At 38.4% G+C, this 18,349-nt stretch overlaps 2 protein-coding genes across 3 annotated transcripts; both read right to left on the bottom strand.

Moving 5' to 3' along the window:
* Nucleotides 1-827: 827 nt before the first annotated feature.
* LOC149025123 (cellulose synthase A catalytic subunit 1 [UDP-forming]-like) lies at nt 828-9,478 on the bottom strand. Its single transcript, XM_089145339.1, has 14 exons — nt 8,600-9,478; nt 7,617-7,812; nt 7,282-7,451; nt 6,747-6,858; nt 6,480-6,666; nt 6,054-6,320; nt 5,509-5,854; nt 4,633-4,770; nt 4,425-4,550; nt 3,312-3,524; nt 2,944-3,208; nt 2,495-2,691; nt 2,057-2,407; nt 828-1,680 (listed from the first exon to the last, which is right to left on the bottom strand). Exons 1-14 carry the CDS (start codon nt 8,678-8,680, stop codon nt 1,093-1,095), a joined length of 3,237 nt encoding a protein of 1,078 aa, XP_089001465.1. The 5' UTR covers nt 8,681-9,478; the 3' UTR covers nt 828-1,092.
* A 3,075-nt stretch (nt 9,479-12,553) lies between these two features.
* Nucleotides 12,554-14,853, bottom strand: HY5 (Basic-leucine zipper (bZIP) transcription factor family protein). Of its 2 annotated transcripts, none has more exons than XM_089143077.1 (4): nt 14,670-14,853; nt 14,160-14,358; nt 13,837-13,993; nt 12,554-12,936 (listed from the first exon to the last, which is right to left on the bottom strand). In XM_089143077.1, exons 1-4 carry the CDS (start codon nt 14,764-14,766, stop codon nt 12,871-12,873), a joined length of 519 nt encoding a protein of 172 aa, XP_088999203.1. In that variant the 5' UTR covers nt 14,767-14,853; the 3' UTR covers nt 12,554-12,870. The 2 variants fall into 2 exon arrangements, with proteins under 2 accessions (XP_088999203.1, XP_088999204.1); XM_089143078.1 differs by having other exon boundaries at nt 14,160-14,375; nt 14,670-14,739.
* Nucleotides 14,854-18,349: the final 3,496 nt, after the last annotated feature.

The raw sequence follows: 18,349 nt of genomic DNA, 5'->3' as shown, positions 1-18,349 counted from the left end.
TCATGTATCCACCCAAAAAAAAAGCATGAAATGGTGAGAAAAATTATCTTAAGTAATGGGTTTTACAAGATACATTTGTTGGGGAATAGAAACTTGATAAAATAATTCAGACAATGAAAGTCTCTCAAGACCCCTTCAACCCCTCTGTTGCTCGCAAACCTTTTACCTTGCCATCCTGCCCCATGACCTAGCTCAAATATTAAAATTCTACATTTTTTGGGGGGTAGAAATTAGAAATTTTACATTACAAGCCGAATTGGAAAGCTTCCAAAACAGGAAAAGCAAGAGAAAAACAAAGAATTGACAACTATACAAAAGCTATTAAGCTTGTGACAGCCCATCTCCAGTTGGTTCAATTGTCCTATAATTTTCTTCTTCAATTGTCCAAGAATTTTCTTCCATCTATATACACTAATATAATCCTGTTAATAAATAACTAATTTTATGACCTTGGATTATGCCAAAATTTTATTTATTTTTTATTATTTTGTCATAAATTTTTTTTTTCTGAAAAGCCAAGCAGTGGGAAATGGTTACATTGGGTTTTCTTTCTTGACACTGATTTCAACCTGTATTGGTGAAGAACAGATGATTCCAAACATTTTGCATTTGCTGGGATCAGCCTTTATTATAGAGGTATAAGAAAATGGAGGTGCACGCCAACCTGGAGAGGTGAAGAACCGCTTGACCAACCTGAAATCTAAAGTGAAGTGCCTATAGATTTCGTCCCATAGGAAACACAATGAATGGTGTCTGTATATGCTCTCAAAATATAAAATATAACAAAGAGAGAAAAAAAGAAAGATAAAGAGGATACTAATACATCATATCAATAGCATCTTAGTTAATCTAGTAGGAGCCAAATAAATTAAAAAATGGGGATGAGGAGGCAGGTAACAAATTAATAATCATCTGATGGATGCCATCACATCCCTTCCCCTCCCCAAAACAAGCTCCCTACTCCTAACTAATTCAGGAACTAAAATTAGATTGCAATACATACATACATACATACATACATTACATTATGTGCTCTCTTGATATTTACACAGAAGATAGGCATTGTGGCGAATCCAAATAATTTTCCAAGAACTAGCAATCGATGCCACATTGGCTAGTTGAACCAACATTCGTATCGGTAGAGGCGAAAGGATCGATTCGCACCCATAGTAAGGAAAAGATGGAAGCAAGAAGGATAGCCCAGACGATGACGATCGTTGGGGTACGGTTTTGGCGACCCAACAAACCTTTCAGGAAAGGATATAGATGGAGAATAACCCATATGGCAAAGAAAAGCTTGCCAAAGAGAGGCCCCCAGGACTGGTAGCCACTGTTCACTGCATACGAGACACCGGCCACAATGCCCACCAAGTTCACGATGATGAGAGTCGTCGGCGGTATCAGAAGTGAAGTCCATTTAAACACATACAGTTCCACAAACTCCCCGTCTTCATCATTAGCCTTGGACGTGACGGTGAAATTAGTATCAATCCCAGCAAGCACCTTCAACAGCCCTTGGAAAACAGCGAAGAGATGGGCAGATGTACCACCGATGACCCAGAACTGTTCATTTCTCCACCAATCCTCAATTCCAACCCCACTCCATCTGAGCTCCAGAATTCCAGTAGAAAAAATGGAAATGAAAAGCAGGATGAACCACATGCTTGCAAGGTTACTTATCTGCAGGACAGAAATGGTGACAGATCAGATCAGAGAGAGATTCAAAGTTCACCCAAGGACATCTAGTTATGAAAGAAAAAGCTGACAAATAAATATTTCTGTAATCAGACAAATGCAAAACATAATATGCAAGACACTTAGGGGGATATCTAATTCACTTTTTAACAAAATCTATTTTCCCAAATTCTCAGAGCTGGAATATGATGTCAAGTAAATTATGCATCACACATTCAAATATGTCAACATGACAAGCGGCTTTTGACCCCCCCCAAAGCGGCCATATGAGCAAATACCCTAGGATGCTGCTATACACCCTGGAGTGAATATGCATGCGCGAACATAAAACGGTTCATGCTCTCAGAAGAACTGTACTCACCTCTGGGATGATGAATTTATTTGTGAGAAGGCAAACAGCTGGAAGAACACAATATGCGATCAACGGAATGGAAGTGAGTGGGTAAACAATGGTATTAATGTAGGCCAGTCTCTCCAACAGCTTCAGTCTTCCACTGTAACCATACCAAATAGGACAATGCCTGCTCAGAAGAATTTCAATTGAACCCAATGCCCATCGGAGAACTTGATTCAGACGATCTGAAAGATTGATGGGTGCAGACCCCTTGAATGCAGGGCGGGGAGGCATGCAATAAATTGATATCCATCCTCGGGCATGCATCTTGAATCCAGTCAAGATATCCTCAGTCACAGACCCATAAATCCACCCAATCTGAAAGAAGAGAGAAGCTTTATGCAGTGGTGGAACAAACAAAACCCACTAAACTAAGAAGTGAAATGTGCTTGGATTTTGACAAACCTCTTTTCCCCATTCAGACTTGTCCTCATAACCACAGCTAATAACATGGATTGCTTCTTTTAGCAAGGTTGCAGGATTTGTTGTCGGAGGAATGCCCCCTTGCTCCATGAAGGTGGATGAAATAAAAACTGCGGACTGACCAAATCGTTTCTCTAAGCTCTTCTGAGACATTAGAAGTGACTTCTCATCATCATAACCTAAAGAACATTAATAATATATGATAAACACATCAGATTGGGTAGACAGATAAACTATAAATTCTAGACAAGTTTATATAGATTAGACACGTATTCAGAAGAATTTTGATACATTAGAAGTTGAGATTGCGCTTATGTATGTGTACATTCTTACAAGGAAACTGGACTCTGCCTAACACAAGTGGGCTTAGCAATGAATATTCGCTTTAAAGCAAGTAAGGATTGATGATATTTGACCAAAAAATAACACACCTTCAACACCCTCTTCAATGTCTTCCATGTTGAAGATAGGAATTTGCGACTCACTCCGACTCATTGCCTGCTTCTTATCATTGTAATTTTTATTTCTGCTCCTGCTCTTCTTCCTTGAACCACAGCAACCCTTTATTATGATGTTGGGTTCTAAGTCTTCCTCCGTCAAGACAGGATCATAGCCATATAGAGCTTGTCTGTTGAAACAGCATCCTGTCCCCACATAGACCGGACCCTGGATGCCGTCCAACCCCTTCAAGTTGATCTGCAAGCAAAACAGCATTAAAAATGAATTCTTCACTATAATAAATTCAAATATGGTAGGTACTAAAAAAAAATTGTTCATGGGACGAGAGATAATTTCATACATCAAAGAAGACAATATTGCGATTAGCATATCGATCGTGCAGATCAATGCCATCAAATCGCTGAGGGAACTGAACATAGCAAGTTTTCTTCCCCAGGGCAGGATCCATCATGAAGCACATAGCCTCCCGAAGAGCTTTGCTGTTATTAAAGTAATGATCACAGTCAACATTCAAAAGGTAGGCGCCATTGGTCAGCACAGCTGAAACTCTGATCTGAAAATACAAGATAATCCATGTCATTACCACAAAATAGGAAAACGAGTTGTGTGCTGCTACTAGGTGGAATCACATTTTCTGCTTGGCACCAACTGATGTCATTCATTTTCTAGAAGCCTCAACTCAAATTAAGGGTTGATTCTATAGGCATACCGAAATTCGACCACAATAGCATTTCAGCTCAAATATGGGTCTCATTCCAACCATAAAAAGCAATGTTACCTATACTAGTGGAAAAGCATTAGGGACTGCCATACTGCATGCACATCAACAATTTGAAGGATTTAAGCAAATACTAAAATTATGGAGCAAGGTGATAGGGCTACCATGCCAGTGTGGAACATGTACCATGTAATTTTATTGATACCAATAACAGATTTTTCATTCCTAATAATGCATATATAATTATTTTAATAGACTTTTCTGTGTTCTGGCAATAAATTATGTCTAGAGTAGAGTATATTTGAGAAAGTGTATATATGGCAGCGTATGGCATAAATTAGACAAAGCTATAATTTTGAGTGTTTTTCCCTCTTCTTTTGAACAGTCCATTGAGTATGGATAGGAATGCTTGATTAGGATTTTCCCAAAGTTTGTCAGGAAAATATAGCCATCCAAATGGCCAACCAAAATTTACAACAGAATCACACCAGATCTCCAAAATATTTTGGTTTCCAGACCCAGGTTGAAAGGTAATGATCACCTTGACTTTGCAGAAATGAATATGATCCGTGAATCACACAGAACCATCAAACTCATTTTATTAGGAATTGACTAGTTAATGCCTACCAATTCACACATGACTCAGATAGACAACCAGCAGCACCGATAACTCCTAAAGATGTACTTAGGAAAAACAGTGACACATCAAAACTAGAATCTTTAGAGAGTGCATACCAAAGCATTCATAGCACCAGCCTTTTTATGATGTTGGAAACCTGGTCTTTTCTCACGGGAAACATAAACAAGCCGAGGCAGTTCATTTCCATCAGTATCAAGCCCTCCACTGTGGCCTAAGAACACCTGTTCTTCCACAAAACAAAAGAATAAGCAGGCAGACAATATAATGACGGTGTCAAAATATATTTCTAAAGCAAAAGAATACCTGGATCATGCCTGGGTGATCCCTGGGATTATTGCCTGGCCAAGAAGTGCCATCCTCCATTGTCCAACCCTCTTCAGGCATTTTCTGAGCTTTGGAAACTAAAGCATTGATTCGCACCTTAAATTCGTCATACTCCCTCTGTGAACAAAATGACCCCCATATAAGGTTTCAACATCCAGGAAATCATTGTTCCACCTACATACAGAAACAGAAGCAAGTTCGAGTGGTTTTTATGTGGACTGGTTTGGTATTCACCATGCACCCATCTACCATATTTAGCACTAGTGATGTAATGATTAGGGTTTTTTTTAGTAGTGCAGCAGATATGCTACTCGGATAAACTGCACAACTAAAGGTAGACTATGGCACAAGTCAAAGATCTAACCACCAGCCTTGAAGTTAGCCACTGGAACTGACATATTCTTGCATGAGTTGTTCAAGTTTACTCCACATCTGAAGCCTGAAGGTCAAGATTCCTTTTTAATTTTTCGGAGAAGTCGAATTAAACATAATGATCAATTTCAAAATCATCATTCAGTGGCTTAACAAGGGTAAGATCCATTGAGACAAATTATCCAAGGACCCTCATACCGCCTATGAAGGTAAGAATAATCCAGCTATATGCAATATACATATCCAAAGCAATAGTCATGGTGCCAAGGTGATGACACATTTCCATGATGCCTAGGTGTTGACGGAAGCATCATATATTACATTCCAGAGAACTTACTTTAGTTATTTTGCTATGTCCTCCATATCTATTAGTCATTTATTTAAGGTCCATATTTTACATTTGAATTTTTAACTCAATATTTTATATTCTTCTGTGCCCCAAGCCAGGACATTGTTCAAACTAAAGCACCTACTCTCACTCACCTTCATTGCCCTGCGCTCTTTCACAAAAGATGGTTGTATCTTGTCTTTCAAATAATCAATCTTGTGGGCAAAATAGAACTCAGGGGCACGAGGCTCAACACTATGCTTCTTACAGAAGGGCACCCATTTCCTTGCAAACTCTGCAGTCTCAGACAATGCTTCAAAAGTCAACATAGCAGAACCATCATCAGATACATAGCATGAGACCTTGTCAACTGGGTAATCCACGGCAAGTATGGATAACACAGTATTGGCAGTTATAAGAGGAGGTTCTTTGAGAGGGTCCACTGTACTGACAAAGATATCTATCGGAGCAAGCTGTGATGGTTCTCCTTCCCGGTCAAATCTGTGAATTCACCCATAGATTAACAAAATTTCTAAAATATGAGAAAACAGAACAGTTTCTACTCCAAGCAAAAAAAGAGGAAACAGTTTTGAGGGAATTAACCTTTTATCAAGCATTTAGTGTTTACTCCAATCTAACAGAAGTTTTAATATAATTAAGATCACCAATAAAATGGAAGAGCACACACAGCATGACTAACCTGAGAGCAAGCCTATCAAGGTAAGTTTCACGGTTGATAGGATACCATTTTGGGAACTGATCCAGAAGCCAAGACAAGGCAAACCAAATCTCGCAGATAACTGATGTTAGCCATAATGGATAAGCACCACTTACAGGGTGTGTCACACGGTATTGCAAGAAGAAACCCAGGATAATTAGTCGTAGTATGATCACAACACGATAAGGGGTGAGGTGAGAAGAAGAAATTGGCACCACACGACTCATTGGTTGGCGAGCATCATCAGCCCTGTAATGGAGGAATAAGGATATTGTTCAAATGTTTATTTCAAATTGTATGCACAAAATGCTATGTTGACTGAGAGCTCAGACATTCAGTAAACTCTAAATAGACATCACTAATAAACAAGCAAAAGGAATTTTTAGTGTTGAACAACCCAATGCTCACATTTGGAGCTCTTCACCATTTGAACCAGTGCCTTCCATTTCTCCCTTTCCTTCAGTGTATCTGTTGGCCATTTGCATCATGCTCTTTTCCTGTTTGAGTTTCCAACCTTCCACCCTTTCCTTCCAGTCAACATTCCCAAGCCCATAAGCATTCAAATCCTTTGAAGGATCGACAATCCTCACTGGAACTGTTATCATTTACAACAGAATCATCAGATGCTTGAGAGACGCAAACAGAATTAATAAGCAAATATAAGTACAAAGATACCTGGTTGAATTGGATCAACATAGTTGCCACGCTTTTCACCAGAATAGAGAGGACCTGATGTCGTTCTGACAGATTGGTTGTCAGGTGTAGCACTAGGCACTTCTCCAGAGACCTGAAAAGATTTCTGTACGGTTAAGCAAACAATGGCATTGAAGTCATACACAATTTTTTTTTGAGAAACACATGTGAAAAGCATATTTTACAAAGATACAGGAAAAATGCATGCATTTTATATCAAGCCAACACTACTAGTAGAATTTAGCAGTGTGTTCCTTATTATTCAATCCTCAGCAGCATTTTTCATTTCCAAAAGATGTTAATATTAATCAAATCAGGAGTACATATCAATAATAAATAACTACATTAATATTTTAAATCTGTGTCATATTTTGCATTGAACATAAACCATCATCCTATTTTTCCTGTTCCAGAAGTTTGTTTCTAACTTAATATAACCAATCATTTTGATTCCCTAATCCTTTTCCAATTGAGTGAGTGTATGTGTGCGCTTGTGGTAAGCTATATTCTATCCTACCGGAATCCCACTAGTAAGCCGTGGAATTGGATGTTGAGACTCATGTCTTGAAGATGACGAGAGTTCAACATCGTCTCCCTGCCACTGATGCTTTCCATGGGTGTAATTGAACTCATTCTCCAGATCATCAACATCATCCTCTTCGTCGTCTCCCTCCACTCGAGGACTCCCTGAAATTTGTAAGTCAATAACTTAGCATCCAGAATTCAAGTTCCAAGCTCACTAACGAGTAACTGATGATAGCAATGAAACTTTTGTTGTTCATAGTTGCAAGAGAAGTAAAATTAAGAACCAATCAGAGGAACGGCACATTGGCATTGAGAAATGGAGCAAACCTTTGTGTCTCTTGTACCTGGTCTTGCACTGGGGGCAAGACTGGTTGCCATCTTTCCGTTCATACTCATAACAAGGCTGACACACGGGGAAACCACACTCATTGCAAGCAACAAAGACATCACCACTAGGACTATGCCCAACAGTATCTCCACAGATCTGACACACTTGCCCATTCAAATTCTTCAGGGGCTTGGGCTGCATCATCCACAAAGAGTAACTAACGAGTGTTAAACAAGAGGAATCAATAAAAGATGTAAATCATTTCCAACGGAAAAATAACCAGTCAAAGCAAATTCCCTTCAAAATACAACTATGATATCAGACTAACACCATCAAGGTGTACACAATATTTACTCAGTGAAAAAAACACACACACACACACTGCAGTTCTTCATGTCTCAACTCCCAACAAGAAAATCTTACGAAATTAAGTTAACTCATTGCACACAGCTCAACACTAAGGCTGGAGCTCTGACACAGGTATGCAACTAGACTCAGTCAAAAGTAACTAGATCTGAGTCGAACACCCCCCCCCCCCCCCCCCAAAACAAAGGAGAGAACTTAGCCATCCGCAGTAATAATACACGTAAGAACTCGGAGAAAGTCAGCAGATCCGAGCAAAGAAGAAGCAATAAGAATCATGTAACCGGGAATTAGAAGTGAACACTAAAACAGTGAGATTTGCCAGAACCCCGATCATCGAAAGAAAAATAAAGAACATGCAATTACTTCCATGAAGTATGCACATACAATAAGATCCCCGCAGCTGAAACCAAATACCAATGCTCTCTTGAGGAATTAAACGATACCCATTATCTAATTCCACGAGAAAACCCCATGATTAGATTTCCAACCTCAGTAACAGGGTTTACGAGAAACCCAAACACCACATATCATGCCAATCAAAAAAAAATTCAGCTAAAAGAAAGGATTTTGGAATGGGTGCGTAGTTCGGAAAGCAACAAAGGCTAAGAAAACACACCCCAACTTCTCCTTCGTGTCGAATCAGCACAAGCTCGTTCCTTTTGTGCGAACCAGCAACCATTCCAGCATTTGCTTCCATGGTTTCTCAACACAGAGAGAAACGAAAAAAGTGAGACCTTCCCTTCCCGTCGTATCAAATATTTTTGGGTTTTATGAGTTTCATGGACAGAGAGACAAGAGGGAAGTCCCCGGCAAAAGCAATTAATCTTCTCTCTCCTTCACAACCTAAACATCATCTGTTTCTTTTCTTTGCTGCCCACCAAAATCTCCGATAGCTGGAGCCTGATAGTAAAGCTATTCAGCTGTTGACAGCCTGTCTTGATGTCTCCGGTAAATGCCAGTAAGAACGATGGATTCTCTGTTTGTCCGCAACTTCACTATTTGTCGGTGAACGCGACAGGGAAGCTTTCCGACTACAATCACCACTTTGATTATACTTTATTGCTATTTAACAGTGTTAAATGGTCAAATTTTGACCTTAAAAAGGTATTAATGGTCAATTTAGTAGAAATCAATTTCTGATACAGAAAAAGATACAGAGGTCTCTAGTCTCCAGTCTCTCTAGTCTCTCCATCAGCACATCAAGATCCAAACCAGACCCTTCTTGCAAGTCACGAGCAAAGAAGAAATCAGAAGACGACTTCAACGCTGAAAATGGCTAAAAGGAGAAATGGGGTTTAAATGGGTTGGAGATGTATGGAAGCGCTTTGCTGTAGCTTCTCACAAAACGGAGGTTCCCTTCCCATTTCCCATAATGCATGTGCTTGTAGAAAATCCATTTTTTTGGCCCAAATGCAGCCATCGATTTTATTCTGTAGTGGTCGTCAGTTTGTCACTCTGGTAGAGAAAGAAAAACAGAATTATTCTCATTCTGGCTCTGCGATTTTATTAGTTTTCTGTTGTTGTCAGAGAGAGAGAGAGATTTTATGGCCGTCGGTGAGAGCAGAATGATGCCCATGGAATTTGTTTTTTTTTTTTCCTGGGTAGAAACCATGGAATTAGTTAATTAGGCAAATTCTCTTGAAGCATGTGATCATTAGTTTTATTTTTTTATTTCTTTTTCAGAAGATGAAATACATAAATTAGTAAATAGTGAAAAACAAATGGTAGAGTTGCATCAAAATTCAAACCATTAAGGCAAAATAGAACATTACATATAGTAAATCGGGAACACAAAGGTACATTATCATAACATGGCATAACTAAAATTATGTCTTGCACTTCCCAAATCGTCGGCAGTCATGCAACTAATGCAACTAATTGACCACCGTTAACTTTTTCCAGTAACTAACCACTGAAAACTTCCAATGGTATTGCAACGATGGTGTACTAGAATCACCATTTTTTTACAACTTTCCTTACCATCTTGTGATCATAGATGATTCAAATTCTACTTTACAATGGGAAAGATGACAATGTCTTAGTGACAGAAATATACTTTAGGAAGTAGAACTATGATCCATCTTGCAACAACCGCAAAAGATTAGACTTTCACTTGTGTCCTCACAAGAATGAGTGCCTCTCAAGCGCTGAAATTGAACAAATAAAAAAAAGGAAAAATGCATAAAAAATAAATAAGAAAAAAAAAACTTAATAAAATGACAAAGGAAAATAAGATTTACTTCCACCGCCGGAGAAGACCGACCCCAATCTCTCAGTGGTCATTAGTTTGACTCCTTATATCTTGAAGGTCATTTAGAAAGTTGAATAATTCTAATTTGATGTTAGTCAATGTAAGGGGTTATGCTTATAATCCTAAAGAGATTCAAACTAATGTCTAGAAATGTAAGGGGGTGTATCCTTATAATAATCAGTGTTTGAAAAGTTTTTAGTGACAAATTGGACAAATATATCCAATAAAAATCCAATTTTGGGGTCTTTGTGCTTTTTAAACATAAGTGGGGGTGGGTGTTAATGCTTTAAGGCCTCCATTCTAGGGTGCATGGGCAATTTACTCTATTATTTATCCTACTCTTTATTTCTGATTGATTATAATAAAAAAAAAATGTTTTGGAATTTGATTAAAAAAAAAATTTCTATCATATATAGATCTGATAACAACTTAATAATATAAATTTGAAAAAAAATATTTAGAAATACTCCAAAATGAAATAGTGAAACACACACCCCCCACAAATATGTCAAAATGGCAAATTTGTCCCCTTTTTCATTTGAGTTATAAATTGATTAAAGGAAAAGACAATATATCCTAAGCAATATTTGTGTACTAAAAATAAAAAAATATTAACTACACTGTATTCTATATATTGTAATTCCAAAATAGTATAGTTTTACCAAACTTAGATATTTTATCTCACTAATGACAACATTGTAAAGTTACAAAAAATTAAACACAAGGGATTAAGGATAATATTGTAAAGTCATAAGATATTAACGATTAACTTAGAAATTATGAAATTATCTAGTTACAACTTGACAAAATTTACTAATGGAACGTGCCATTGTGCAAAATTAAGAGACCCTTTTAATATTCAACCAATTTAAAACATTTTAGAAATGTCTTTGCTTTTTACCAATTATTTTGGAGTGTCCTACAAATTTTCATCAGATTATTTGTGCTTGTAGCAATGATGCATATTATTATCTTCTTTGCTTAAAGTAATAGGAGCCTCACTAAAAATTATCGTTTTCTTTTGTTAAATAATAAATAATAAATAGATAGTGATAATTGGTGATGAATGATTTAAAACAATCATGTTTCTGTTGAATCCTAAATTCCTAATCAAAAGTCACTTTGATGAATGAACATCCAATCAGCTCATTTCAAATCCTCAAATCCTCTCATAGATGGTGACCATACTTAACAATATGTATTTGATTGACATTACAAAACATATCCAAACTTTCGAAACCCAACCTCCAAAAAAAAAAACCTTCCACTAGAAGAGGGGAAACAATACCGTACCAAATTTATCAGACGGTAGGAAAACGATACGGTATGAAAACAATATAAAATCGGTACAAAAAACTGCACGATTCGGTATATCGTTCGGTTTTGTTACGGTATGAAAATCGATATGAAACTCATTCTTTTATTATAGATTTCTTTAAGCACAACAGTTGATGAAACAGAACAATTGACCATATTAAGAACCCATAATTTTGTTTAATATGGACATATTAAGGTCACAATCACTACATCTCCCCAAACCCGAGGACGGAGGGAATGTAATGGTCTAGAAATGATCGGTAAACACATCGATTCCTTTGCACTACCAGCATGATTGTATTGCATTTGCACCAACAAGTTTTAAAAGAAAAAGGAACGATTTTATGATTTAGCTCTCTTATCAGATATTGTTAAAACAAAGGCAATACTCTATGGAAATATTCACCACAAAAGCTTAGAGTTTAGTGCTTCGAAACAAATGGTGGGTTTCTATGGTTGAATCCAACAACTCTCATAAACTTATAAAAGTTGTTTATTTTATCTGGACCCACTAATGCTAATTTAGTATACAATACATAATTCGATACTCAATTCTGTATTTGGTAATGATGCGGTATATACCAACAATATGATACCTTATGAGACACCCCCCGGGGGCTATCCAACACGTAATCAAGTTTTCTTTTTCTTCCGACAAAGCCGTCCAGTCGGATTCAGAGGTGTGAATCTACGGAATACCCAAATTCGATTTCAGTACAAACCGTACTGAATTTTGAAACAGCACGGTTTAAACAGTTCAATATGCTACAGTAAACAGTTATGGTACCAAATTGCCACTCTTGGCCCCAAGTTTTCTGGGCGGCTTGGTTTGGCTCATAGGTTGGGGTATTGTTTCGGCGCCCGCCCGTGCCCGTGCTGCACCTGAGATGTTGCGCCAACCGCATCAAGCATTCATGAAAAATTCCCGACTCGCCTGGAATTTCCCATGGGGGGGGGGCCCCTTTTTTTTTGGGCCCCCGGGCCCCGGGCGTGTTTTTCTGTGCTTATCCATTGCCCATAAGAAAAAGGCAACAAACTGTGAGATTTACAGGAAATACGAATAGGATAAACACATCACATTAGCCAATAATAATGACACCATTCATTATCACAACTTATGACTAGATTTTTACATCAGTTAGCAGAACCCACCTCTATGCTTTTCCCCTTATAATTCTAATTGTACCCACTTAGGGTTTTTTTTTCTTCCTTTTTTTTTTCTGGGGTATTTGAAGAAGAACACTTCAGATCTTTCGCTAAATCATTATCACCTCAACATGGTCTAGGGAAGAAATAAAAACTAAAGAAGCAACTCTCTCTCATCCAGAAGCATCAACAGTGCCACTACTTCCGGTTCTCCTGCCCACGGTTGTGTTCTTCAGTATCTGCAAGTTCACAAAGCAAGGCAAGCAACATTGTAAGAAAATACTACAAAACAGGAAGCAGAAGACAGAAGACAGAAGACAGAAGACAGAAACACTAGCAGATGGGCTCTGTAAATTCTTCCCAGAATACCCACCCAATGACCTCTCCTCTGTTCTTAATCTTATCTATCTACACTTTCGGATATTGTAATACACAAACAAAATTACAAAGAGAGTGTCAAAGATGCATATGGCTGCGTTTGTTTTAATCCATTCTAGGGGGTATGCTTACATGAAGTTACAATTAAATCAATTCTAAAACAAACAGAAAAACACAACCAAGGAAGGAAGAGAAAATGCTTTATTGACAGCAAATTACTTAAGGGGACAAGAGGTAGCCTTCTGCAGGGGCAACTTCAAATTTTCCCTAATTATATTTTGTTCTGGGGGAGAGTAAATTTCTAACTCAGGTACAGTACCAGAACGCCAACTAGAGTAACAAACGGCAATCTAATTTTAAGGCTTGTACAGAAAATTTTCCATGGAAGAATGAAAAAAATATATTTTTGTGTCAAAGAATTCTTCCTCTGAGAGATTTTTTTCGCCTCAATTTGAGAATAAAATTTGATGATTGTGCACATAGGGTTCTAAGTATCAATAGCCTAATACTTGGAAACTAGACTCCCCACATATATTCTCTGTCTCTTCTTATTTGTGGACTCAGTTCCTCGTAATTTATCTAGAAGCTCTTGCTTTTAATTGAGAGAGAAAAAAAAAATCTGTTTCTGTCATTTTTCTACCCAAAAAATCTAGAAGGGTCATTTTAATAATCTACTAGGTCATGATGATGGATATTGGATAGTATGATGTGATGGTGCTGAGAGTGAGAGAGAGAGAGAGAAGGCATGGATGAATGCGTACATGTCTGAGCATCTGGTTCTCATTTTGCAACGTGGAGAGCCTCTCTTCCAGCTCAGAGTTCTTTTTCTCCAAACCCTTAACCCTCTCCTCCAAGTCAGTTAAGTAGGCCTTCTTCCTCTCCCTCGCCTGTTGAGCTGAAACCCTGTTCCTCAGCAACCTTAAATATCCCAACAACAAATGAACAAAGAAAAACAAAATTACCAATTTATTTTTTTCAGTTGAATTCAGGTATATTTGAATAACAATATTAAGGCAAAAGCAATATAATTGGGAATACTAGTGTAGAACAATGAAATGAAATGGAGCAGTGACCAAAATCAAACCTTTTTAATCTTTTGTTCTCTTTGTCAGCAGGGCTTCTACCCCTCTTCCGCTGAGCGCCATCTGCTGCTGAGGCCTGAGCTTTATCCTGATACCCTCCACTCCCTCCCACTGAACTAGCATCTCTGCCTGAAACGGACGGGCCAGCGCCCTCGCCGCCGATTTCTGGCACTCTTCTTATCTCATCGTCACTCTCCATCCCTACTCGATATATCACACTATCGATTCAGTATCAATCCAAGCAAGTAAAGATCGGATATCCCAAAAGCACAATCGGATTTTCGAGACAAAATTAAGGGAAATCCTTGATTACGAATATCTAACACTACCAGAGAAACACTATTTTATCCATTCCAAGGACTTATGAAGAAAACCCACATTCATCAAAATTAACTTCTAATTAGCTGAAAAACAAATCAGAACGATAGAAAAGAATCAACGAAAAACTCAATATATTGATAAGAAACCATGCCAGTCCATTAAGATCAACAGAGAGAAAGAGAAGATCCAACCTTCTATGACGCCGAGATGGAAAGCAGAGCTCGAAGACTTCTCGCTACTCGAAGGTAGCGAACTCGCCGCAACTGAACTCGTCGCCTGCTCTTGCATTTTGGTCCTCAAGGGGGCAACGTGAGAGGAGAGCTTGAGAGTAGAGAAGAAGCGTTGAAGCGGAGATCTTTAATTTTGTCTTTTCGAGAAGAGTAGAAAAAGTGGCGGGTTATTATTGTTAATGTTAGTTAATATGGATTAATGAAGCTGTTTCAGCCGTTGGTTTTCATCTAATCCAATGGTAACGAATCAGTGAGCGTGGAAGAACGAGAACCATAAAGAGTTAAATTATCCAAAGGTGAGGAAGAAGGAAGCGTGGTCAATCTAGAAACCGGTCGATTAGAGAGAGAGAGACGGTATTAGATTATGAGAAAGGACTTAGGAGGTGGGTGCAATGAATTCGGACTAGTCTCTGCTGAGCTGTCTAAAACTGTAACTTTCGATTTCCTGTTTCGCCACCGCTGTGGGGAATCTCCCACGCCACACCAATCATAGTGGAGAAAAGGGCATCTTTTAACGAATTTCGTCTAGATGGTTCACATGAATTTCAATTCAATCCGTCAAAAAATGGCGAAGACAAAGCACGTGGATTTGGGGAACTCGTAGGAATGCTTCACTTATTCTTGCAATGACAACGGAGAGACACAGGGGCCATGATTTCTCTCAACTGTGTGGTATCCCATGAAATCACTAAATGGGCTTCACCAAGACAAAAAAAATTGAAGGATTCACGGAGAAGGTGGGCCCCAACTTCCCATGCAACGTTACTTCTGGTATAAGGACTGGGCTCTTTGGGCCTGGTTGAGCTAGCCCATTCATCTTCTATCTAATTTCAGTGGCCCCATCAGGGTAGCCTCGATAGGTAGGGACCCCATGTCCTGGCCGAAGAGTACACAACTACCCAACGTGAGAAACAGAAAAGCCGAAGATTCAAACCTGAGATACATAAGGACTATCAAATCATTTGAAAGTAGGCTTAGGACCACAAGACCACTACTCCGGTGCTAACAAAATATAACTGAAAAGAAAAAGAAGCAAAAACAATGGGGGAAGGACCAATTAGTGAATAAAACCTATTAATGATACCCTAGCTTGTTTTTACAGTGTTTGTGAAAAAATTTGAAGGATCTAACCCAAAAATTGGCATTTGATTAATTCTGTCCTGGTTTCACCTACTTGAAATTTGGGCTTCTCTAACTTCATGCTATGATCTGCATCCTCTTGGAGAATTTCAGATTTCAAGTGTCAATCTGTCTCAAAATTCTTTGGGTTGTATAGCTGGTGATCTTCTTTGGGCTTACAAGCTGATTAAGAAGTTAAGACTAAATTTAAACTTTGTTAATTGGACTGGATCATGGAAGCTCAAGGATGTGCCACCGGATTCAGCTTCAGGGTGGATTATGGAATCTGAAGACCCAAAATGAGCCATGGAACCCTAAGTGGGTAACCCAGTGGCCAAACTACCAACACCTAAAACTGAAAATATGTAATAGGGAGTAAACAGAAATTGAGCACCCAGTCTTTGTTGTGTGCGCGATGGTTTGGCCAAATTCTGTTCCTTGGCTTTAAGAGTTATGCCCTCTTGATGTCTTGGCTGTAGCACCTTCTTCTTTTGAATGAAAAGTATCCGTACCCAAAAAAAAAAAAAGTACAATGAAGGGAAATACTATGTGATGCTTGAGAGCAAAATGAATGAACATCTATTAAAGGTAACAAGATATGATCAGCTTGACAACACAAAAGATGAACCTAAAACCTGAGCTTCAGTGTTTCATTTAACTCAACCATGATCTTCACTAGATGGTAGGTCTGTGAGTAGTGTTCATACATAATGACTCGAATTCAGTGCTGGCTTCAATTCACAGCTATATACTCCACTGAATCATTTACCTGCTAGACTGATCAAAGAAAATGATAACTGCAAATAATGACTTAAATAAACAATCTTGAGCATTTTGTTGGTAAAGTAGTAACATGCATGAAAAGATTTCTACTACTTAAGATGCAATTAGAAAGGTGAAATGAACCCCACAAGGATTTTAAGGCTCTGCTGGTCATTACAAGTGCAAATACTTGTCCAGGCCAGCTACCCCAGCAGCCCATGAGGAGCTCAATGAAGGAAAAGAGAAGAATTAGGAGCTCCCTTCAGTCCAAAGCAGCTGGTGAGATGATCATAGACTGCTTTGGGCTAAAAGGAGCCCCCATTTCTGCAATTTTCTAATTCCAACACAGAGGAGTGACAGACTTAGAGGGATACATCCATGGAAGAGAGAACTTCGAAGTAAGAAAAGAACGATGAGAATTTGTATTTTATATGGAGATTGGTTAGTTCTATAACCTAAGAAAGAGCTGCTTTGCTCTTTCACACTCTCTACTGTTAAATCAGATGTAAAAGTTGCTATTAGCCATTAATGGAAATGTGGCCAGAGACATACATTTCCATGGCTAAAGATAATCATGCAGTTGCATGGCCTGCTGATAATGCTATATTAACATGGCCTCACTGGAGGAAACCACAGAAACACCACCATCTCAAATTTTTGGATCTTAATGCAAACCTGCATCGTTTAGAAGATGAAAATCAAAATTGCATTTGAAATGAATCCATATTTTACTTTCTCTTTTATTCACGCAAAAATAAAGATAGAGAGGTGGTGGGAGGGGTTAGATTTTGCTAATAGAAGACATGGTAGCTATCAGAGTTAGGTTTCTCTTCATCAGCTGTGGTCCATTAAATCATCAATAGTGCCACACAATTTTCTTTAAAACCTACAGGACTTGTGTTGTTTCTTTCTTCCATACTAAGAATCTCCTCCTCCTTTTGATAAAAGTGACTATTTCCTTTGTTCCCTTTAGTGGAGGTATGCTCTCTCTCAAAGTCTAAAGGATTGCTTTTTCTTCATGCCCCCCATTTATGTTCCAAGTGATAGTGATTCACCTTTCTCCCTCTACCATGTAAACTTTTCTCCCTTTTCTCAATCCAATCTTTCTAAGTTGATTCTGCAAGGACCATCTTACTCCCATTGCTGTCAATCCATGGCACTATATCAACACTGGCTGGGCCAAAGTCTACTCAAGCTCAAGCTTAATCTAAAGGCTAACATAGGCCAAGAACCTAGACATCTGTAGTCATAAATGTTCCAGGTCCAGCTTTGCCTTTCAGAGAATCCAAGCATGCTCTTATAGCTCAAATCTATGCTGAGCTCTTGAATTGATGAAAATGCTATTGACCCCAATCTATATTTACTGTGATTTTCTTCCTGCGTTGTCCTTTATTGTTGCTTTCTTCCTCACCCCCAAGAAGCCAAAGAGAAAGCAACTAAGACCTATAAACCCCACATATATGACAGTAGCTAGACCATTCATCCTCATCCATATATATATTGGGTGGAAAGATACAGAACACCAGTCAACCTCAACCATGAAAGAATGCTCTTTCATGCTCTTATAGCTCAAATCTAGCAAACTTGTCGGCCCCACTGTTTACATCTTTCATTTTTTGTTTGGAGTCTCCATTGGAATATTAAAGATTTTATATTTTTTGAGTCCCTATTCTTGTTGGGTTTTCCCAGAGTTCTATCCACAACCATGAAAGAATTGATGGGGCCAATCCAATAAAGACATTCATTCCTTCTTCTACTTC

The sequence above is a fragment of the Hakea prostrata genome, chromosome 2 (genome assembly GCF_041222555.1).
Source record: "Hakea prostrata isolate BN-2017 chromosome 2, UWA_Hpros_2, whole genome shotgun sequence".
Classification (NCBI taxonomy): Eukaryota; Viridiplantae; Streptophyta; class Magnoliopsida; order Proteales; family Proteaceae; genus Hakea; species Hakea prostrata.
This window is presented reverse-complemented; position numbering and strand designations above follow the sequence as displayed.